At 33.5% G+C, this 25,693-nt stretch overlaps 2 protein-coding genes across 2 annotated transcripts; one reads left to right on the top strand and one right to left on the bottom strand.

Annotated features, from left to right (window-relative positions):
- Positions 1–3,095: 3,095 nt before the first annotated feature.
- LOC124533108 lies at positions 3,096–15,424 on the bottom strand. The gene is made up of 10 exons (XM_047108272.1): positions 15,420–15,424; positions 9,251–9,360; positions 8,697–8,806; positions 7,851–8,001; positions 6,385–6,516; positions 5,600–5,790; positions 5,545–5,554; positions 5,188–5,297; positions 3,955–4,116; positions 3,096–3,155 (listed from the first exon to the last, which is right to left on the bottom strand). Exons 1-10 carry the CDS (start codon positions 15,422–15,424, stop codon positions 3,096–3,098), a joined length of 1,041 nt encoding a protein of 346 aa, XP_046964228.1.
- Positions 15,425–21,320: 5,896 nt separating this feature from the next.
- LOC124533092 (general odorant-binding protein 84a) lies at positions 21,321–25,494 on the top strand. Its single transcript, XM_047108256.1, has 4 exons — positions 21,321–21,519; positions 22,106–22,167; positions 22,673–22,820; positions 25,376–25,494. Exons 1-4 carry the CDS (start codon positions 21,327–21,329, stop codon positions 25,456–25,458), a joined length of 486 nt encoding a protein of 161 aa, XP_046964212.1. The 5' UTR covers positions 21,321–21,326; the 3' UTR covers positions 25,459–25,494.
- Positions 25,495–25,693: the final 199 nt, after the last annotated feature.

Below are 25,693 nucleotides of genomic sequence, written 5' to 3'. Positions count from 1 at the left end.
GCTGAAATATGTGTATGTTGATAATAAATCAATATTCTGCTGTGTTGGGTTGTATGGGTAAATAAATGAATTGCTAATACTGGCGGTATTAGTAATGACATTCGTTATAGTGTAGTAATGTAATAAGTACGGGCTGCGTATTTTTTCATGATATGTTAAAAATTTGCAGGCAACGCTAAACATATATGTCTGATAAGAAAGAAAGAAGAAAGAAATGTTTAATAGGACACAGTACATAATAAACACACATAAATAATAAAAATAATAAAAGAATAAGAAGTATAAAAAGATTTAAACAAAAAAAAAAGAAGAAAAACAGAAATAAAAACATATTAACCAACCATAATGACTATAACTAACTTAATATAAAAAAAACAACAATACAAAACAACACAATGATACTTGAGGTGTCCTAAAGGTTACCATTCAGCTTCCAAGTTGAGTTCCAAGAACCCAACGCTGATTTTCAATTGTAACTGTTTCGCTATTTACAATTTGTTATTTAACTTGCATTTAAAAATAATTTCTACCCAAAGAATTGATATGAAATGTTCACACATACTAGTAATAATAGTTTTGAAAAATGTTCAAAAAATTTTAGTTATAAGACGATGAGGTATATTTGTTAAAAGTAATTTATAACTTGTATAGGTCGTACTGCTGGGCTACGACCTCCCCCTCTTTTGAGGAGCGGGTATGTAGCTCCAAAGCAGTTTGGTGGTTAGACATGTGTGAGATTTTTATCCGACACATGAGGGCATGTAAGGTTTTTCTTCACGAGATGATTTGAAGGATAAATAAAGGTCTCGAAGATTTAAAGGTGCAATCCCAAAATTTTCAACTCATCCAATGTGAAGAATCGCGACCTGCGGCCTTTGAGTCATCACGTCTTTGATTTTGGGTAAAAGAAATAATCATACCTCCTGTAATTGCCTCAAAATAAACAACAAACGCTTCATTCTCTTCATCCCGCCAAACACTCCCATGCTGTTTCCGACGATTAATAATGCCGTAATTGCAGTCGTCAAAACGAACGCAGACGTACTGTATTGTATATTTTTTTCTTTATCATTCTTACTAAAAGCGTTGTATATTATTGCGCCGAAAAAGACAAAACCTGAAAATACGATCGCATGAAAACTACAATAATATAGACGAATGGAGATTGTTGAAATATAAAATTATAGACGAGTTATTAAGTTTCGGTCTAGTATATCTTGAGCACAGATGAAATCTTCATCTGTGTATAGATTTCAATAAATCCTTAACATCAGAACCAGTGCGTACAAGTTTTGTACAAATTAGTCGATGGTACTTTTAAGAATCGATGTCCATGTTTTAAGAAAATGCCATCCACATGTTTCATCTTCATTGTTTATACGTTTAAGTGCCAAACTACAGCTATGCTAGTAACAGTAAATAATGAATAAATAAACTCGATTATCTTATTACGAAAACTAATTCCGACTTACGAAAAATGATCAAACTCATACAGCCAGCTATAAATAGAGGCATCGAAGTTCTGACTCTGTAGCTGCCGCTCCGAAGGCGTTTGAAGCTAAGCGGTGCGATACCGGCCCAGCGCGATGTCCTCAGCACCAGCGCCAGGGCGCCGCTCATGACGCAGTCGTTTCGCTCAAGCGTCTCCATTAACTAAAGTTCGTATAGCTTTGTATATTATGCCGATCGATATTGTTTACGATTACAGTTTGTACCTTTAGAGATCCTTCGATTTTCAAACAGTTTTGGAGTAATTACAGATTTTATTCGTTTTTTTTTTATTGAAAGGCGGACGGAAAAATCTGTTTGATGGTAAGTGGTCACCACCGCCAATAGACGTTATGCTACTGGTACAGGTATTAACCAATCCTTGCACAGCTACCGCGCTACCAACATTGCAAATGATGTTATATTCTTGTACCTATAGTTACACTAGCTCACAACGACAATTAGGATTGATGTTTATCAGTAGAACATACGATGAATGGTTGGTACAGACTCTAGCACTTATTTAACGTTACGTTCGTATTCTACTTCACCGTATGGACGAAATTCACATATTATTTGTTTATTTCTTCCTATTTGTAAACTAGCTATAGCCCGCCCTAGGCCGCGACTTCACGTTTTGATTTAACAAAAAAATATTGTTATAGTCTAAGTTTTTTCTTATTGCATCAGCTTTCTGTCAGTGAAAGTCCCGTCAAAATCGGTCCAATCGGTCCAGAGATTAGCCGGAACAAACAGATAGACAGACAAAAATTGTCAAAAAAATGTTATGGTATGGTATATACGGTATACATGGTACCTGTACATATACATATAGTAAAAAGCCATTATTTTAATATTACAAACAGACACTCCAACCTTATTACATGTATAGAATATTATTTCGCTCAAAATATTGTGCGATGGGCTCTGATTTCACTAATACTCGAATTTATAATGCTTATAATACTTACCTATAGCTTATAATATATGTAATGTAATTGGTTGAACTTGAAGGGCTTCAGGTAACAAGAAGACCAGTCAGGCTTCAGGTAACATAAGACATGTCAATTCACTGTGGTGTTATTCAAACGAATACTATGCGCTACGAGAACCATGCGTGCGTATTGCATTAAAAGTTAACTGTAACAACGTATTAAAAGTCGTGATTCATATATGTACAAATATCAGGCTGGGCTTTCTAGTAACCCTTTAGTTTGTATCAATTATGTTATTTTTTATTTATCTAGGGTTTATTTTTCAAATGCGATTTTTTCTATTCGTAAAATGTATATAATAGAAACGTTGCACAAGTCTTAATGTAAAATTGAAGGAAATTATAAATTACTATAATTTATTAATAAGTAACATAATTCTGAGTTTGTTGTACCGATTCTATAATCAAATGATATTAAGGATCTGTAAGGCTTGGAAAGAAAAACTTAAAGAAACATAATAGGTACTTTACGATTTTATTTTTCATCAAAAAGCTCTACACTACAATTACGTCATATATAGTGGAATATATAATCAAATCGGTAATTAAGTGAATACAATGAATATAATTTCGATGCAAATGGAAAAAATATCTCTACATTTGATCTTTGCTGTTACTCGTAAGAGCGGAGTTGGAAAATGATTACGAGATACGTCGTCACGGCACCGATTATCTGAAATGGAATGGACATTGTTAATTCCATGTTCTGCTAAATTAACAAACAGTTGTTAGCAGTTTGATTTGCACAATGCAATGAATACCTCGTTAGTCAAATAGCTTATAAGGCTGTATATCCTACGACCATTATTATCTGTTTCAAAAAAAAAAAGATTGAGAAACTTCAAACTAAATTAATCCCAATCAAAATTAATAAATTACATAATCTATACTGTCTAGAAAGGCCATAATGGAAATGATTAATGTGAAGAGAGCTAAATATAATTTACAAATTAAATATATAGAGTTCACGATTATTTTTGACAATCATGAATTTAGAACCATTTAATATATTTTATACTTATTATTTGACAACAAAAGACTCTTATTATTTATAGATGTGAAAATTTTGCAATAGACCCAATTTCTAATAATAATAATCTAAAAAAGGTTGTATAATCTACAGAGGCAATAAGCCGCCGACCATGGAAACTAAAATATGATGTATATATTTAACCTATAAAGATACTTTAAGCCGGAATATCAATAAGAAGTAAAGAAGTTACCGATTAATACTATAATTTTTTTTTTATGTTATAGGTTGGCGGACGAGCATATGGGCCATCTGGTGGTAAGTGGTCACTATCACCCATAGACAATGACGCTGTAAGGAATATTAACTATCCTTACATCGTCAATGTGTCACCAACCTTGGGAACTAAGATGTTATGTCCCTTGTGCCTGTAGTTACACTGGCCACCAAGTAAAAATATATAAAAATACAAAAATAGTCGTGATAATTTATACATTCTTACCGTAACAGTGAGCGGTCTCGAAATAGTGCACATTCCAAGCGGCGCATAGTAAGGCCGGTCAAGGTATAGTTGCTTGCAGAATATATCTACGTCTACAAACATTGGGTCAGTGGGTGAAATGTATCTCATCAAGTGCAAGACGAGCACCTGAGTCCTATCCATCTGAGAAACGTAGCCAGAATTTAATATCACATGTATTTATTGGTCTAAACAACAAACAACAACAGCCTGTAAAGTCAGTCAGTCAGTCTCGACTCACTTGTTCTAGAGTCGAGATGGCCCAGTGGTTAGAACACATGCATCTTGACCGATGATTGCGGGTTCAAACCCAGGCAAGCACCATTGATTCATGTGCTTAATTTGTCTTTATAATTCAAGAAGGAAAACATCGTGAGGAAACCTGCATGTGACAAATTTCATAGAAATTCTGCCACATGTGTATTCCACCAACCCGCATTGGAACAGCGTGCTTGAATATGTTCCAAACCTCCTCCTCCTCAAAGGGAGAGGAGGCCTTTAGCCCAGCACTGGGAATTTACAGGCTGTTGTTGTTGTTGTTTTTTGTTGTTATTGTTCTATGATACACATATATATGTTAGTACTAATACATTTACGAGATGAAGAAAAGAGTAATTTTTTTAGTGTGTGAAGAAAAACAAATGTGTCAAATTTGTATATTTTAAAAAAGCCACTAAATCGTATTTTTGGCGTTTCTCCTCGCCAAAGGCTGCTTTCCAAAACGTAGTAGGGTTTAAATATTGTCGATTCGAAAACTTTTGTTCAATGCAAAAAAAGCTATCGTCTTATTTTATGGAAATTAATCGATTTAACTTCGCAGATACAAATATTACCATATGTGTCAGAATTTAGTTACATTCTAGTCTATGCCACAGTATCTTTCCTCGTGTACTTTCCAAAAGTACACTGCAAAGGATCCTGAGAAACTCATCAAAATGCCCGACCTTGGGCAAAGCTAAGACGAACTGTATATCGATTACTAGTTGCCCATGGCTTCGGTCCCGCTGTAGGGGGTTGTCGTTAGATTCACTTTCTTCCTTGTAGTTCGAGCTTGCTTCATACAAAATTTTATTAAATTTATTTAACGATTTGTTGATTTGGCCATGAAAAAGTGACAGTGAGATGCTTTCGCGTTTATAATATAAGTATAGATAATCAACACACACAGAAGACAAAACAGTCACAGAGTTATATGATTGTGTATCTAGTAGGTACCTCTTTTTGGGTCTGGTAGCACGGTTCCACGACCATGAGCATACTGATTATATGATATATACACCAGCATATTTGAAGCACTATATAATGAATTTGATTCATAGACGTATCTAAACAAATAAATAATATATAAAAAAAATGTTTACACATTTTGTGTATAATTTCAAGTAGTATTGATGTTTAATATACAGATATTTTATACTGCATGCTTTAGTTGTATATTTATTTAAATTCATAGAAAAAATATATATGCATCTATATGCAGTGGATAAGTAATCGGCGATATATACTAGTACATATATAATTTAAGTAACCTAATTCTATATAAGTAATTCCAAATGAGTATTTAAAAAATACGCAGGAATAACTTATATCGTTTTGATTTACGAAAATTAAATTAATGAATATTCACATTATACTCACATAGAGTTGTAATCAGATAATATGGCGTTATTATTAATTGCATAAAGAAAGCAATTAGTATCAAAAGTAGTACGAAACCGTGACTATCATCAATACGCCTCAAAATATCACAGATTCCGGTATACGCGTTAGACAAATCACGTACTGACTTATTGTCGCTTCGAAAATACTTATTATCATCTGAAAAAGTCTCTAGATTTTACACATAAAATTAAACATGTATATTAGATTGATTAATTGCCGTTACCCTCTGAAACATAAAAGTCTAAGATAACCTTCGACGACCTCCGTGGTCGAGTGGTGTGTACATCGGTTTTCATGGGTACGCCACTCCGAGGTCCCAGGTTCGATTCCTGGCCGAATCAATGTTATTATCATTAGTTTTCTATGTTGTCTTCGGTCTGGGTGTTTGTGGTACCGTCGTTACTTCTGATTTTCCATAACACAATTGCTTTAGCTACTTACATTGGTTTAGTAACGTATGTGATGTTGTCTCATATTTATATTCATATTTACTTAACCTTTCAGAATGTTTCACTGCTAACCATTGCATCGGCATTGAAAGATTTTTACTAATAGCTGTTACTAACATTCCCTGCGTTTCTAAAGTCCTAAAATTGTGTCGTATTCTCATCGATAGCGCATGGGTGGCATAACTCTTTCTCTATTCTGTGAGTTCATTCACTTTGATAAACACAAAAAAGTATCAATGGTACCTAAATGGCCTTTACTTGAACCTTTAATTTCTGGTTAAATATCTAAAATATAACTTACCAAGTTTTTCTTTAACGGACAAAGAGTCGACCACGTAATTTATGACCTTGTTCGGTACGGTTGGACTCTCTTTTAAAGCGTAATGATGAGAGATCGTAAATTCATTTCGAAAACGACTGTAATTATTTTTACCTGAAATAACAAAAAAAAAACATAATAAATTATTTATTGATACACCATATCCATAATATTTACGAATTCAATGTATTCATCTTAACCTTTAATTTAAATTGTTGTGTACTTGTATAAGTAGAATTTAAACACACTGAATTATTCTTTGCGATTACAAATTAAAGCAAAAGTAATTGTATTAAATATGCAATCATACGTTGACTTTTAAAGGTGAGCACCAGTTGTTGAAATGCTTCATTCACCACTCGCAAAGCTGATAGAAGATTCTGCGCTACCAATATGAATTGTAATTGTACCAGTATCACAATAAAGTACTCGTAATATAGAAACGAGTATAGAAACAATGTTCGTACTGAAAGAATCAAAGGTAACAATTATGCATAATGCTATAAAAGTAATCAGAGCTAATTTTTTAGACTATGTGTTTCTCGATAAAGCGATGAAATAAAAAAAAGCTAAATATTTGTCAATCATCTCCATAAGCACGTTGTTGGTAATTAACCTAACGGTAATAATTAACTTAACGGTAATAAGGCTTAGTAATAATGCGTAACTAGCACAGATATCGCTACCCAAATATTGCTTAGGGCAATTGATGATTTCGAAAATAACCGGGAAATATCCTGCAATGCACGTAGAAATATTTTGACATTCAATGACGTGAATTACGGTGAACGCTTTCTGAGGAAACGATGAACATGATAAACATTTCACACAGAGCCACATAGCGTAGAACCTTACGAAATTAATATCGAAAATAAATTCTTATATCGGAAAACAGACAAAGTAATAAGCTGGGCAAGATTTGTGGTAGTGATAACAAGTGAAGTAAGATTTTGGCCGAAAAGTGGACGTTTGTCAGCTCTAGCGTTGACGACAACCTAGTCGCATGCATCACGTGTGCAAAAGTCAGAAGGCTCTGCACCGAACACAATTGCGACAAATGACTTATTCCCAACAAGGACTTACTTTGCTTGGTGTTAGGGCTTTGTGCCAGCCTGTCTGGGTAGGTACCACCCACTCATCAGTTATTTTACTGCCAAATAACAGTACTCAGTATTGTTGTGTTCCGGTTTGAAGGGTGAGTGAGCCAGTGTAACTACAGGCACAAGGGACATAACATCTTAGTTCCCAAGGTTGGTGGCGCATTGGCGATGTAAGTAATAATTAATATTTCTTACAGCGTCATTGTCAATGGGTGATGGTGACCACTTACCATTAGGTAGCCCATATGCTCGTCCACCAACTTATACCATAAAAAAGGACCTGTTTGATGATCACTGCTATATTCAAATAATTTAAAATAAACAAAAGCTATATAATCATAATATTACCTTCTCGGCCGTAAGCAAGTGCTTCTGACACGTAGCCGAAAATATCAAAGAATACTAGAGACCCCAAACCAAAGAGGGTCAATGTTATAATAACAATTTTGAATTTTTCACTCGTTTCTATGTTATTCTCACCGATTATAAAGATTTTAATCTAAAAACAATTATATAATAATTTTTCGTTTTAATAAACCCTTCCGTTAAATAATCTGTTTTTATTTTTTCAATCAAAATATAGATACAAATAATAATCAAAATATTTCATTGAAATATCAATGAGCAACGAACAATGGAATGAATCAACTTTATAAAAATACAAAAAAAAATATATGTTTCTGCCACAAGTTTTCAATTAAATGTAAAGGTAACTAACAAAATTAGACTCTGATTCTTATGCTTATGATGATGATGATGCCTTTGTGTGATATATGGTGTAAGTATACAAACTGAATACTAATTAATTATTTTTTAATCTAATTATTTTTTTAACTCTTTTTGATGTGAAATATCTATCAGCGCGCTATGCGTGTAAAACCACCTCGGTAGGACACCAGAAAAAATGTGAATTGGCTGTTATTAATTTAAATGAGAAATACCAATATGTAGCTGTAAGAAGCTAACTTCTATTATGTTATTCTGAATAAAACAATACAAGGCGCTTAATACTTTTTTTGAAAAAGACGGGTGGTTCATTGAGAATACAAGGATAATTCATGTTTTTTTGTAATGTAATTTAAATGACGCTAATTTAACAGAATAATAAACCTTCTGAATTTGTTTCAAGCAATTGATAATGCATAGAAAACGCGTCGGAGCTCTGTACGCGGCGACACACGTAATGAAAATGACTATTGAAAGATTTGCAACCCATATCATTCGAGAGGTAGGTGTGCGCACGCGCAGAGATCGCTTTGGTTCGGTTAAAAGATCCAATGCGAATCCAGACAGAATAACACCACCTGCAAATATAATAAAACTCATTAATAAATATAATAACAATAATATTTAAAAAAAAATCATAATACCCTAAAAAAGTTTTGTTGTATAGAAATAGTTCTAAATTTTGTATTTTGTAATTTTTTTGTGTATGTCTAGCGTTTCCCAATACTGATACTAAATGTACTACAGAATTTGTTTATTTAAAAAACTTTAGAATTTTTCTGAAATTTTCAACAACAAACAATATACAAACACCTTACTTTCGAATCACTCTATCGATTAAAAAAACCGAATCAAAATCCATTGCGTAATTTTAAAGATCTAAGCATACATAAGGACAGACAGCGGTAAGCGAATTTGTTTTGTCGTTTTTATTGTGTAATGATAAAGAAGATTATATTACATAAACTTACTGATAGCTGTGACGATAAAATAGCTATAAAATGTCAGAGGACGGGACAGACGTATAGCATTTGGTGTGAAGGTAACCGGAGCGACTCCCACGAAGCGGGATATACGAAGAACAAACGCCAAAGCACCTCCCACAGCACACTCTGAAGATACCTTCATAACTCTGGAAATAACCAATTAATTATATAATAGAATCTCCTAGAAAAAAATAATAATTAGTATCTAATTATAACAAAACACTAGCAGCAACATTATCCTAATGTAACAAAGTAAAGTAACAATGAAACAGATCTAATGGTGGTCTTATTAGATTCACGTTTTGTAAGAATTAACATGTTTTTTATTATTAAGAAATAATATTAACGGTACTGTCATAACTATTGACAAAATAATTAGAAATAAGAGACTTGGTCTAATAAAAAAGCCAATATTTTATGTATTAAGTATTAAATGACAGACGCAATTAAATATATTAACAACGTTCGAGTAAATCAAAATTAGTTTCAATAATATTATATAAAATAATATGTAATGAGTAGTAAACATTTTTGCAATTATTTCCATAGTACAGAAGAAACTAAGCAGGTTATTGATGTTTACAATCGTACGTTGTAATAAAATATCTTAAAGCAAATATACCTTTTTTTCTGAAGTTATCTGAATGATGTATTGAATTTGATGATTTTCAACAGCAAATAAATCGATATTAGGTATTGAATACTTGCAACACTTAAGGATAGTAAAGTATCATGCACCGTGCAGTTACCTAGCGATAATGATTTAAATAAATATAATGTCCGAACTTGATTTCTATATTTTTAAGGGAAAGTAAATATAAACATAAATATACATTATTTATTTGTAATACGAACAGCGCTTATATAAACACTTATGACATGTAAAATGTTGATTTAACGTCAAAGTATATCACTAATGACAAAAGCGATATAAACGCAGGTCAGTCCTGACATCAAAATCGTGTGTAAATATTTAGTGATAGATCAATTAGGGCAACCTTAAAGTAGTTTACGAGAAGATTAAGATAATTTAACATACCGAATTCCTCATGTACCTATAAAAATATATTTTCTACTGTTTACTTCATACTTAATTTAATAGCAATAATCTAAAATAGACAGGGAAATATCTTCATACTTAATTAATTACAACTTTTTGAGAATTTCACATCATCGAGCACATTTAACCGAATCATATAGAAAACATAATTTTTCTTACTAAAGGTATTAATCTCGGGATATTTACCATGTTTTTTAATTTTGTTCGGTGGAGCTCGATATTTCGACATTGTCTACGCATGTCTTGTATCCCGTCTTGTACATATCCCGAAATTAATACCTTTAATAAAAAAATAACCATGTCAATTTAAAATCTTACATAATTTTTCTGTTTAAATTAAATAGTTTATTTTTTAAACATTTAATTTGTAGAAGTAAGTTGGTATAGCAATTAGATTTAGATCTAGACACGTGCCACTTGGCAAGTTTAAGCATCTGATGAGGAAAATGACACTCCCAATTGTAATGTTTGTGGTGTATTAGAAGATGTTTCACACTTGTTATGGGCATGTGCTTATGACCACAGTTTGAGAAAATTATAAAAAACACACACACATACACTAAAAAAAATCTCCTGAATTGTTATTTTTTTAATATTAGTGCTTTTAATTAGGTATATTCTCAGTTAACCTTCGAGTATCACAGCAAATAACATTTATGAATTTGAAAGTACTCCTCTCAAACTGATTTATTCTTAATTTTTGAACAATTTAGGGAGTAACTATGGGGTCGACAAAAGGTGTGTTAAAAGGTGTCTGTAAAGGATCTTTAAAATAATAGAATCAAAAAAAAACATTTAATTTGTCATAAAGATCTTCAAAGCAATACAAGTACGTAATATATTCATAACATTATATTTAACAACATTTTCAGTCACTATTATGACAATTAAAATAATATATTTTGCAATTCTTACAGTATTATATAAGAACTTACTTCGAAACTTTCTCATTAAATATTGAAATCTTCCTGATGTTATTATTATATCAAAGTCAGATGTTACATTATGACATTTTACAACCGTGTCTCAAGAATAGGTTTATCGTTCAGTTACATTTCGCGCTTGTTCCGAATTCTCTTGATTGATTGGCAAACTCATGGGTCGCATTATTGCTTGAAACGTACCAATCATCATGTTGCTTTGGGAGTCTGGAATTTGTCTTTTCACTTTTATGCCGATATTTTTTAAACCATCATATTTCTGCTTGTCTGGGATCAATTTCTTATCTATTCCTTCTTTCTCAAAATGTAAAATATTATTAAATTTATTTTCAGCATAGTTATTTATTCTTTCCTGTAATGTGTCCTTGTTCAATTCACTCAGTTCGCCAAGTTTTACTCTAAGCATCGATAACTTGTTATCCAAAAACTTTTTCAAAGTCGTCGAATGTGAATCCGAAATTTCGTTAGTCTCTCTCATCCCTGGTATAACACAAAGACAGCTGGTGCAGATAATAAAAAATAATGACAAATAAGACATGTTGGTCTGAGTTCACCGAAAATGAAAATAGTGAAAATGAATAGACACACTTGTAATTATATTTCACTTGTTTCCTCATAACGTGGTTATCAGTACATTTGAATATTAGGTCAAACAAAAACAGAATTTACAAAACCACTTACCTACTTTTAAATTATTACGGATGCGTTGAAAGTACTAACAAATTTGATGTGAGGGATATGCTAACATAACTGGCGATAATTAAATAAAGCCTTTTCATTTTGGAATGAATAATTTAATTTTAGCTTGTCATATTGAATTCATTATCATAAAAAAGTAACAAAATTTATATAATTATATTTCATTGAATAACTACGCCTTAAACTTACATAATAGCAATATTACAGATAAACGCTATTGCTAATCTTTTTAGTTCAATTTTAAACTAACCTTTTTGTTCGATTACGATTACCCAACCCAACTTTCTTATTTTCATTTTAAATAATAATGCAATAAAATGATTTTACTAAGCAGTTGTTAACAGAGTAAATACACTTAGACTTGCAATCATAAATAATCTATTATCTCTATTACATTTCTCTATTTTATGTTATATATCATACAGAATTAAAGTTCAATTTCGATATTCAAAATTTTGCAAATAAAACACATTTACGGTAATATTATTTTATTTAGAATAAAACATTAGTTTCTTTTTTCATTATTGTATTCGTCCAATTTATGTTCAACCAGTATCATTTGCTCCATAACTTCGTCTGGTGTTAAATAGTATATACGACTTATTTCACCTACAGAAAAAGTGTCTTCGAATTCTCCTTTTGCATGTAAATCATTTTCCTCGTTTACTTTAAAAAGATTATCACTTCCGTGAAAACGAAATAAATTGTCATCTTGGCTCAACGAGACTTCATCTTCGTCTACCTTATCTTCTGTAAATGTTGTGATGTCATTGCGTTCTAATATTTCAGGTCTCTCTTGTAGTAAATTAAAGAGATATTGATATAAGGTAGGTATCGTTTTGAATATATTTACATAGTCAACGTTACCGGACAATAATTCCAATGAATCTTTTTCATCTATAAGAAAAAATATTCAAAATATAAGAAATTATAAACATGATATGTTATAAAATTAATACATCATTTAAAATAAATGGAACAACCTTCGCAGTAAATACTTGATAGTTTTAATAGCAACACCAAAATTACTGTCAATTTCATATTATTATTTCGTTTGGACACGATGTTTCTTAAACGATGCCTGAACGCAAATAAAGATGTTCACAAAGTCATATTCCACCTATTTGGTAGGATTGGACCATTAATTGCTGTTAATTCTAGATAATGATACTTTGTCTACAATAACACTCTTTTAACAATTGAACAAAACTAGGAGAAATAATTTAAAGGCATAAGATTAAAGTTATGGATCAATTATGCATTAATTAAAACAGACTTTTGTTGGTGGTAGGGCTTTGTGCAAGTCCGTCTGGGTAGGTACCACCCACTCATCAGTTATTCTACCGCCAAATAACAGTACTCAGTATTGTTGTGTTCCGGTTTGAAGGCTGAGTGAGCCAGTGTAACTACAGGCACAAGGGATATTACATCTTAGTTCCCAAGGTTGGTGGCACATTGACGATGTAAGGAATAGTTAATATTTCTTACAGCTTCATTGTCTATGGGTGATGTTGACCACTTACCATCAGGTGGCCCATATGCTCGTCCGCCAACCTATACCATAAAAAAATGATTAAAAATAGAAACGTAAATATAACGTTTCCAATATAAATAAAATATATTCCGTTTCCAAAATGTTTTTTACATGACGCAGTATTGACGGGTTAAGTGAAAACGAAATGTTACGACCGGCACCTTACTGATAAAACTTCCTTAACAGTTGTTTTAGCATACTTCAAATGGTAAAAGATAATTTCCATTACTAACTGCACCGGAAGTTATAAATTTTTTATTCTTCTATTGTTGATTAGGAGGATAATCATTAATTCCATGCAGATTCGTCAGCCAGATATTTTTTTAATTTTACCAATCATAGACAGGTTTATTCATATATATTTAATCTAAAGGCATATTACTATTTATATGACAAAATTATTTACATTTTTAGTATGCATATATACCCAAATTTAACCCAGGTAGGTTTGCCACGGTAACAATTTTTGGTAGGAAAAGTTGGACCATCCTTTTGGGTGATGTCCATTAATTACAAATAAGTCCATTAATAATTAAGCGAGCCAGTGTAATAAGAAAGAGCGCATTCTGACGATATAAGAAAAGATTTATATCTCCTCCTGTTGACCAGATACAAGCAGGAGACTCATTTGCATAAAATAATATGATCCTACTTCTATAATATCTGTATTAAGGAGAGTAGAATATGACGAATATTTCTTTACTGCGTCAAATAATTGACATAACACGAGCGTGGCTGGCATTTTTTATTTTCGAAATTGATTCAATTTTTGACATTGATGCGACCGCTGTGTAACCAGGTCCTTAATAATAAATGTTCGTGATATTGTCCAAGAAATAATACCGATCTCATTATAAACGTAATCAATGTAACTCTATTGCATGTGAATTTAACTTATTATGATCCAATTGACATTAACGGAAATTATTGTCGGTCATGAAAAAAAATATCAGTCAATTGTCATATTGTCAATTAGTTGAAAAATTATGCTGATTAGCAAACACAACATGCATAATTTTGTTTAAGTACGTAAGATTTATTTTAATTGTTTATCATAAATTGAATAATTCATTTAATGGTTCATTTCTCATTAATTAACATTGCATTCACAAATTATATTAAACGTTGCAGAGTTTAAAAACATTTTAATTTTAATTGTTTGTTTTTCTTGTTGTATAATATAAACAGTAATTATATAAAGAGTACATACAAAAAATGTTTAAAAATTAACGATTTTACAATTTTTATTTTTTAAAGTTTGGTAGTCACCTAAAATAATAATAATAATAATAACCCCCCCAGGGGACCACCTTGCCGTGGTGGGGGGGCTTAAGTGGAGGCATGAATGGTCACTAAGAACTAGACCAAATATATCCTGATAATAAACGAAACAGGAGATACGTAAATTTTAATAGCCATTAACATCTTGGCCTTTCCTTTCACAACTAACGGTCCCAAACCCAAATGGAGATGAGTAAAAGAATATACAATTTACGGCCGCTTCCCGGGGTTCGCCGGGACGCATCTGGAGCCGATGTCGGATGCTACAGCATGCGAACCATCGGTAATGAGGAGCTGAGCAGGCGGGCACTCATCAGTAAAAGTGATACAGCCGGTCGCTGTGAGTTGAGCAGGCGGACTTACAACGTAGAAGCTACAGCCGACCCCTTGGGCGATGAAACAAATACCCCTTCGACTCGCCCTCAGCATATGACCCAAGGAAAACATGAAAAGGTCTCTGATATGCTTAACGAAATTATTTCAGCTTCACCTTCACCCTTCAGTTCATATGAATCACCCACTTCATCGCCACTTTCATTCCAGGTTTCATTAAGATCAAACACAATTTCACCTATGTCTATGGATGTTGTGCAGGAGGCACAAGCCATTGAACCTGCACCCGCCATAGACACAAACCGTGCGCGTAAAAGTTGGTCAGGAGATATGAATAAATTTATCTGGCGCACGTACCTCATTGCCACAAAATTAAACACAAGTAAAATATACCTTGCTCACCTACACCAAGAATTCTCACTAAAATTTTCACTTTTAATACGGTTGACCATGACATCCTGTTGGCCGTATTAGAATCCATAAACTTGTCGCCAAATGTTGTAGAATGGTTCCGTTCTTACTTGTTTGGTCGACAACAGTGTATTCGAGCTGGGGACCGTCATTCCTCGTATTGCTGTCTTAGTGCTGGAGTTCCACAGGGAAGTGTCCTTTCCCCTCTTTTGTTTTCCATTTATATCAATACTGTCACTGAACTTCTAACTCTTCCCTTCCATCTTTACGCAGACGACCTACAAATCTATGTGACGACTCCAGTTGAAGACATTACAGCGGCTATCGATAAACTGAATAGTAACCTCAACATAATTACCGACTGGAGTCAGTCATTTGGATTGTCGGTCAATGCTAGCAAATCGCAGCTTACTCTTATAGGAACGTCGAAACAGCTTACCAAAATCAATTCCAACAACCTTCCAAAAGTTATTTTTAACGGATCCACTTTGACTTTTTCGAATTCGGTTAAAAATTTAGGGATCATCGTAGATAGCTCTCTATCCTGGCGGTCTCATGTAGCGGAAATTAGTCGGAGAATCTTTGCTAGTATAAATTTCCTTAAAAGATTTAAAAACTTTCTGCCGACTAAGACAAAGATTTTACTAGCCAATAGTCTGTTACTGCCGGTTTTGGACTACGCTGATGCTTGCTATCCAGACTTGTCGGAGGAATTAGTTGGTAAGTTGGATCGTCTTCAAAATCTCTGCATTAGATTTATATTTGGACTTAGGAAATTCGACCATGTCTCGCAGTTCCGTTCTGAACTCGGATGGCTCCCAGTAGGGCTTCGTCGCAACCTGCATACTGTTTCTCTCCTATACTCTACTCTATTCAACCCTTACTCTCCTCTTTATTTAAAAGAACGTTTCTCCTTCCGTGCTGATCTTTACTCGAATATAAATCTACGTTCACAAGAAGACAATAAATTGAGCATGCCATTATGCAAAACACAATCGTATTCTAATTCATTTACAATAAAAGCAGTTAGATTGTGGAATTCTCTTCCATTTGAAATAAGACAATCTCAATCAATATGTACTTTTAAAACTCGCGTTAAAAACTTCTACTTATCCTTAACATAACTTTTATTTTATTTTTGGAGGTATTAGGTACATGAATTATGTGATTAATTGTAGGTACTATGTGTGTTATATCTTGTTAATCATAATTATTATCAATATCTTTTACTTTATTTATTTATTTTATATATGTATGTATCTTATACCTGTATGTATATATAGTTGTTATGTATGTATGTATGTATGTATGTATGTATGTATATTTATTGTGTATTTATATTGCTTTGTTGTGATTTATTTTGCACTAGCCCGTTGAGTTTGCAAGCTTCTTTCTTTAGGGTCGTCTGGTAGAGATCACTGTTCAGTGATAAGACCGCCCTTTGCACGCTTTGTATGTTAGTGTTAAGTTTGCTTCTTGCTGTATCTGTGTGATTTTCTTTGATTGTATTATGTGTGCAATAAAGTTATTTATTATTATTATTATTAAAATTTCCTCATATGCAGGCATCTAGACAGAGACTAGGTGACCAATGCCGAGCTATAGTCAGAAATAAATTACTTTCCCAAGAAATATTAGAACAAATAAAAGAAGAAGTAACAGAGTACCTACAAGAAACCAATAACCAAAATAGAACTCACGCACAAACTCATTTAAGCATGCAAATACACAACAACCCCCAAGGTATAAGACAGAGAAGAAGATGGACTACCAAGTATAATGAAACTATTATAAGAAACTACTACAAAATTACAGAATTAGAAGAAAATAGATCAGCTTACCGTCAACCCCTTCATCAAGCGGTAATCACAGAACACCCAGAATTATCAGAAGTAAGTGAACAGCGAATATCAGATCAGCTCCGAGTTATTTTAAATAACAAAATGATTAGTGATCAAAAACTTAAAGAAATCCGTGAAGAAATATCAAACGATCTTCGTTTGCGTCGTAACCATCTTGAAAATAGTTTACAACATTTGACTATACCAGAAAATATGGCACCCGCAGAAAATAACAACCACCCACATATATCACCACAAACACATGTTCCAATAGCAGACATACCTACAGTAACTGATCAGGAACAAACCACATATTATCTAGATGCGGAAAAAATAAAAAATCAATACAACACCACATTAGAAAAATTTCAAAACACCAACCCAATTAGCCGTCCCTACATACCAAAACAAAAGAGCTCAAGAAAACTAGCCCAAATTGTAAATATCATTAACACCAAAATACTGCCTCAACATATTTCAGATGAACAAGATTTTATAACCACTCATACCCTTATTTACTGTGCTGCCTACACAGCGGCTACCTGCAATGGAACTAATATTAAGGACATCACCATCCAATCCTCCCAAGTCCAGAAAAGAGTACCCGCATGGCAGAAAAGGTTACAGAAAAAGATACAGGATCTCAGAAGACACATCGGAAGACTCACGGAATATATTAACGGCAATAAGACAAATAGGCTTACCTTATAGTAGAAGCGATAAAAAATAAATACAAAATACACTCTCAACATGAAGAACCTAACTCAAGCAACGAAAAATTTCTTGACACCCTCAAACAAAAATTAAATGCCGCATCTAGTAGACTGAAAAGATATTTAAATTGCACTCTTAGAAAATCACAAAACACACAGTTCGCTAATAATGAGAAAAAGTTTTACAGAATCTTGTCATCCGCCACGCAACGCAACACTAGTACAAATACACAAGACATAGCACCACCACCAACCAATGCAATACATACATTCTGGTCTGGCATATGGAGTGAACCAGTATGTCACAATACGGACTCTGCATGGCTAGATACAGATTACGAAGTAACTAATTCTATAGAACCTATGAATTTTGAACATATACCTTTAGAAGTGTTTATGCGAGTACTCACCTGGCAGCGACCATATACACAATTATTGGTATAAAAAGGTCACATCAGTCCATTTACTACTACACAAACAGATCAACAAATTTATTCAAACACCAAATACAATGCCTCACTTTGTTACATAGGGCCTTACCTTTATGATACAAAAAGATAACGACCATCAAAATCCTGCTAAATATCGTCCTATTACTTGTCTGCAAACCATTTACAAAATACTTACAGGATGTATTACTGAACTTCTACACGAACACATTGCCGCTAACAATATTCTTACCGAAGAACAAAAAGGATGCCGAAAAGGTAGACAAGGGTGCAAAGAACAGCTAATAATAGACTCAGTTACGATGAAACATGCTACTTCTAAGAAAAAAAATATTAACACCATGTATATAGACTACAGGAAAGCTTTTGACTCCATACCACATAGCTGGCTTCTTTACGTATTACAACACTATAAAATTCACCCACAACTTATTTATTTCCTTAAAAACTCAATGCAGAACTGGAAAACCACCCTTAAAATAACGGGACATTCTAATACTTTCTGTATTAGAATGTCCCGTGATTTTAAGGGTGACCTTGATACCTGACATCTGACATCCTACACCTGACATCTTAATACGACGAGGAATCTTCCAAGGTGACGCCCTTAGCCCACTATGGTTTTGTCTTGCGTTAAACCCTCTCTCCCATATGCTCCACAAATCCAATCTCGGCTACATTATAAACACTCCACACAAAGACACCACTCTCACACACCTTATGTACATGGATGATATTAAGTTATACAGCGACACAATACAATCACTACATCGCCTTGCAGACATTACACAAACTTTCTCAAGCGACATACACATGAAATTTGGGATAGATAAATGTAAGACATTTTCTGTCAAAAATGGAAAAATCGTCTCAAACAGCTACGTTTTAGAGTCAGGAAATATTATTGAACCTTTAGATGAAGAATCTACTTATAAATACTTAGGCTTTCAACAAGCTCGGAAAATTGACCAAAAAGAAACAAAAAATAGCCTTAAAACTAAATTTAAACATCGTCTGAGTTGAGATCGGAAAAGGATATTACCTTTTCCGATCTCAACTCAACTCCCATAACTTATTTAAAGCAATCAATAGTTACGCAATCCCGGTACTTACATATTCTTTCGGTATAATTAACTGGTCCCAATGTGAGCTCCAAAACCTTCAACGTATCGTTAATACTACTCTAACTGCCCACCGAAAACATCACCCTAGATCTTGTGTTCAAAGAATGACTCTTCCCAGAGCCGAAGGCGGACGAGGCTTAATAGATATAGTCAATCTGCATAACAAACAAATTACATCCTTGAGACACTACTTCCATCAACGCTCAGAATATTCTCCACTACATGAAACAGTAACGCTTGCAGACAAACGCCTTACCCCACTAATCCTTAATGACCGACACCCGCAAAAAAACGAACGGATTATTGACATGAACGAAAAAACCGCTCTATGGAGACAGAAATCCCTTCATGGAAGACACCGCCACGATTTACAGCAACCATATGTTGACAAAGCAGCGTCAAACGCTTGGCTGAGGCGTGGTGAACTGTTTCCTGAAACGGAGGCTTTTATGTTAGCGATCCAGGATCAAGTTATTGACACCCGGAACTACCAGAAGCATATAATACGCGCCCCTAATCTTCAATCAGATACATGCCGACACTGTCATTCTAATCCTGAAACCATTCAACACATAACTTCTGCCTGCCGAGCCCTTGCGCAAACTGATTATAAACACCGACACGACCAAGTAAGCGCCATTATACACCAACACCTTGCACACAAACATAATTTTATAAATAAGAAGATACCATATTATAAATACAAACCCGACACCATACTAGAAAATAGCAGGTACAGGATATACTGGGATAGAACCATAATCACAGATAAAACAATACATTTCAATAGACCCGATATCACACTACACGACAAAACTAACAAAACTGTTTACCTTATTGACATAGCTATTCCTAACACTCACAACATACAATCGACAATTTCGGAAAAGCTCAGTAAATATCAAGATTTAGCAATAGAACTGAAGCGTCAGTGGCGTGCGGACACCATCCATATTGTTCCCATAGTCATCTCATCAACTGGGGTCGTACCCAAAAGCCTACAACGTAGCCTTGATATATTACACATTCCTCATCACACTAATGATTTACTCCAAAAGGCAGTAATCCTTAACACTTGCCGCCTCACTCGCAAGTTCCTTACGACTTCATCCATCTCAGCTGCTTATACTATTACTTAGCTCCTACTAACGTTTGGCTACGGCCCGCGTGTGTAGGATTCAGTTACCTCATAAGAGAGAAAAGTAAAATAACAATACAATAATAATAATAACATACGTGAATAGTCTTATTTTTCGTAATCTTTATTCGTACTTTCGCTCATATTGAATTATATTACTAGCTGTAGCAGTGACTTCATGCGCGTTTTAATTTAACGAAAATTATTTTTGTAGCCGAATTTCTTCTATTTACATTAACAGTAAAAGTCCCGTCAAAAATGGCCCAGTTGTCATAACAGACAGATAGAAAAACTTGTAAATATGACATTTTGGTATAAGTACCGTGATACACATACATGCATCTAGTGAAAAGCAGCTACTTTATTATTAAAAACAGACAAACCGGATCATATCAATACTGAGTACTGTTATTTGGCGGTAGAAAAACTGATGAGTGGGTGGAGCCTACCCAGTCGGGCTTTCACCAAGTAAATAAAAATAAAAATACTTAATGTAAAAATGCTTAGCATATCTGCCACATTAATCAAACCATATATAAACCATTATTATTGTGATACATACACGCTATGAGTGTGTTCGCGTATGAGATGAAAGCCATTTTAATCATAACGTTAACGCTAATTACCTTTTCAATTACAAAATGCGAGAAAAAAAACGAAAATAAGATGAATACTGATGTTTCGACAACCACGATGACAATGGAAGACGAGGCTAGGAACAGCGACGTCGACCTCATGGGGATTATGTTAGATTGTAATGACACGTTTCGTGTTGAAATGCGTGAGTATCATACGTTTGATCAACTTCTTGGAAAACTCTGGATATCAACAGATTTTAAGAGGTGTAGTGTTGCGAAAATTCCAATTTTTTTTCTATGAGGATGTTTTGTCCGGTTTTTTGGAACTTTATTTTCTTTCAATTACTCTACTCTTTTGAATTGGACATGTATTAGTGAGAGTATTTTCAAATTACTCGTCTAATTTTAATCATCATCCTACTACCGTTTAACGAGATATAATTATGTGTGTATTTACAAAATATATGAAAGGTTTATTTGACTTGCACTCTAAAATGTTGAGTATAATGGATTATTGATTACATCAGATAATTTGAAATGGTGACTGGTATTAAGTTTTCTTATGTTCAGCCATGTGCTATCCACTGCTGGACATATAGACCTTTCCCAATGTGCGTCAAACAAATCCATCCAAATTGTCCATCTTCATTGTCCAATCGAATTATTTTAGAAGATCGTATGACTTTTCTTCTGATAAACAATTTACCTAATGTTTATTAAATATAATTATTAAATGCAGATCACCCCTCGTAAAAAGAATTAATGTTTTACCAATTTTTATTCTTACAGCATATTTAGATACTTTCAATAAGAGCGGCAGTTTTCCGGATGAAACGGACAGGACACCAAAGGTACTTCCTAATTTAATCAATAATATATATAAATAAATCAATACCAATGTTGATTATGGATAGTATTGTACGATTAAAAATATATGCAGCTCAAACTACTTTTGCACATAGTAAGAAACAGTCCATTTCTCGCATAAAAAAAATCAAATCAGATACAGTAATTTGTTTTGTTTAATATTCGGAAGTCCAAATTTTGATAAATCTCCTTTAGTTAACATTTAACAGTAATCTTCATAGTTCGTATAAAAAAGTAAATTTAATGCAAACTTGGGTAGGTACCAGCTTCTAATTACATACTTTACCGCGAAGTAGCAATAATTACTATACTGTTTGTATTCCGGATTAAAGGGTGAGTGAGCCAGTACAACTTCAGGTACATGAAACATAACAGTCCGTGGTTAAAATTTCAAACGATACCAATGACTATGGGCCGTAGTGACCATTACCCGTGGCCCCTAACATTGGACTGTCCAACTAAACATATTGTATGTGTTGAAATTTTTAGTGTTTCGTGCGTTGCGTTTTGGAAAAATCAGAGGTTGCAATGGAAGATAGTCAGTTTAACGTGACTCGCACCGCTCAATTGTTCCAACAAATAAGAGACATCCCTCAGGAGGAAATTCTCGAAATGGCGACGCCTTGTTCAGACAGATGTAAGTATACATTGTGATAAATTAAAATACATCATTCGAAAATTACTCGAACAATTACCAGCCTCATTTGTTGACTTGTAAGGCTGCGCAAGGCACAGCTCGATGACACGGCCTAACTTTGCATCCGAAATTAATAAATTTATATTTTACTATCGATAATTTTTATCGATATCGATAAAACTGCACCTAAACTCTTGAATTAGCTGCCTCGACAAATAATAAGAATGAGGAGAAATAGAGACCACCTGTGTTTATGCACAAACTTATGCACTGTCATATATAATATCACTATCTACCTATTTACGTAATAAATGTAGTAAAGTGTGTAGAGATGCACAACGTAGCTACATACATAATTCGTTAGAGGGTAAAGATTCTGGCAAGGCTTGGAGATTTCTAGAATTTATGGGAATAGGGAAACAAAACAGTGTAAAGTTAAATGTTGATATTAATAACCTTAATAAATATTTCACGTCAGTTACTACGGATAATACAAACAGAATAAGCACACTTAACTCTCTAAGGCATCAGCCTATATTCAATAGAAATCCGTTCTGTTTCCGTAATATATCTACTGACGACATCAGAAAGAACATCGCAGCTATCAAGTCGGATGCTATTGGCGGTGATTGTGTAAGTCGTAAGATGATATTATTATCGTTAGACATCATCCTTCCCATCCTTGACCACATATTCAATTATTCCCTGTCTTCTAGTACTTTTCCTGATGATTGGCGAATAGCTCATGTCCTTCCACTTCCCAAAACACCTAACCCGACAACTTATTCGCACTTTCGTCCCATTTCTATTCGTCCATTCCTTTCTAAAGTTCTTGAACGTATTGTGCACCATCAACTTTCCGATTTTCTAAACAAAAATAAGATATTAAGTCCATTTCAATCTTGTTTTAGACCTGGGCACAGTACAACAACAGCACTTATTAAAGTATGCGATGACATTAGATATAGCATGGATCTAAAGCAAGTAACTTTCTTAGTTCTTCTTGATTTCTCTAATGCATTTAATACTGTAGACTTTGAAATCTTACTTGCTATTCTTGAACGGTTTCAATATTTCATCTAATGCCATCAACTGGTTTAAATCTTACTTATATAATCGCCGTCAGTGTGTCCGATATGATGGTAAACTTTCCACTACTTGCCACATTAAAGCTGGAGTCCCACAGGGAGGAGTACTATCCCCTCTACTTTTCTCAATCTTCATTAACACTGTAACCGATTTACTTACGATACCTTATCATCTTTATGCAGACGATCTCCAAGTTTATTTATCATCTCCTATTGAAGATGTTGTCAATGCTATTGAACAGATTAATCACAATCTTCAAACTATAAACTCATGGAGTAAGTCTTATGGTTTACATTAAAATTTTTCTAAATCACAACTCATTATTTGTGGTAACAAGCATCAACTATCTTTATTAAATAATCTACAGCTGCCTTCAATAACTACTGATGGGATTTGCATAAATTATACTGATAAGGTTAAAAATCTTGGTGTCATTATAGATAGCTCACTTACCTGGGCACCGCAGGTGTCAAACGTTAGCCGAAAGATTTTTGCTACAATAGGTACCATTAAGCGTTGGAAAAACCTGTTACCTATAAAAACAAAAATCACTTTAGTCAACTCACTATTACTTCCTATGCTCGATTATGCTGATGCTTGTTACATAAATCTCACAAAAGAACTGTTGGATAAGTTGGAGCGGTTACAAAATATATGCATTAGGTACGTATTTGGGTTGAAGAAATTTGACCATATTTGTCAATACCGCGCTAAACTTCAGTGGTTAACTGTTCGGCATCGTAGAAATTTCCATGCTCTTTGCACTCTCTTTACCATCCTTTTCCATCCCCACACTCCTCACTATCTTAAAGAACGCTTTGCTTTCTTTACAACTGGCTCTCCTCTGCATCCTAATCATCGGTCCAGAAGTGACAATAAATTGAAATTACCAATAAGTCACTCTAAGTGTTACAACGAATCTTTTACAGTTAAAACTGCTAAACTGTGGAATGATTTGCCGTATACCATTCGGCACTCAGAAACAATTAATATATTCAAAAATCTATTAAAACGTTATTATTTGCAAAACGAACATGTAGACGACAATATACTCGTATCTGTTTAATTTGTGTTTATTATTAATATATAGGTGTACATTATTGTATATTATATTTATACAGATGTATGCGTTTGTGTATATTGGATGTATGTATTTATTATTGTAGTCGACATTTACTTATTATTATTTTTACATAAACTTTCTATGCACTTAACTTGTTACTAATATAATAGCTTTTTTACTCATGAGGTTGTCTGTAAGAGATCACTAATAGTGATAAGACCGCCTTTGCATACTAATGCTTTCTCTTGTAAATTTCTTTTACTTATTGTCAACTTTACGTGTGTGCAATAAAGAAGTTTATCTATCTATCTATCTATCTATCTACCCTGCGGAATTGGCTAGGTTCTATTGAAAATTAAAATTGGCATATGTATTCATAAATACAATTATTATTTTGTTTCAGCTGAAAGTTGTAAGTGCGAACGATCCTATCAGTACTTAAAATGCATTTTGGAAACAGTCATAGACAAATATGATACTACTTAATGTATTATGGAAAAACAATACGAACAAATTTCAATTTGACAGCTTTGACGTTATGGATACCGAGCATTTTTATTCCATATGTATAGAGAAAAAAAATTGAAAAAAAAATGTACTATAAATAGAAAAATAAGTATCAGTGTGCAAATATAAAAGCTCAAACTTAAGACACTTTTGTTTTACTTATAAACGTTGTTTTACGATGATTTTTCCTCTCTTTCTATCATCATTGAGTCAC

Source organism: Vanessa cardui, chromosome 10, assembly GCF_905220365.1.
Source record: "Vanessa cardui chromosome 10, ilVanCard2.1, whole genome shotgun sequence".
Taxonomy (NCBI): Eukaryota; Metazoa; Arthropoda; class Insecta; order Lepidoptera; family Nymphalidae; genus Vanessa; species Vanessa cardui.
The sequence above is the reverse complement of the archived record's forward strand: the minus strand, read 5'-3'. Positions and strand labels throughout refer to the sequence as shown.

Bases quoted from the DNA above. Each gene is read 5' to 3' on its own strand.
- LOC124533108 (XM_047108272.1), bottom strand. The intron at 8,002-8,696 runs GTCATTTTCATT...AATTGTTTTTAG, and splicing joins GGGTTGCAAATCTTTCAATA to ATTAAAATCTTTATAATCGG. The intron at 4,117-5,187 runs GTACCTACTAGA...TACGTTTCTCAG, and splicing joins GCTACCAGACCCAAAAAGAG to ATGGATAGGACTCAGGTGCT.
- LOC124533092 (XM_047108256.1), top strand. From the start codon at position 21,327: ATGAAAGCCATTTTAATCATAACGTTAACGCTAATTACCTTTTCAATT. The intron at 22,168-22,672 runs GTACTTCCTAAT...TGAAATTTTTAG, and splicing joins AAACGGACAGGACACCAAAG to TGTTTCGTGCGTTGCGTTTT. The intron at 22,821-25,375 runs GTAAGTATACAT...ATTTTGTTTCAG, and splicing joins GACGCCTTGTTCAGACAGAT to CTGAAAGTTGTAAGTGCGAA.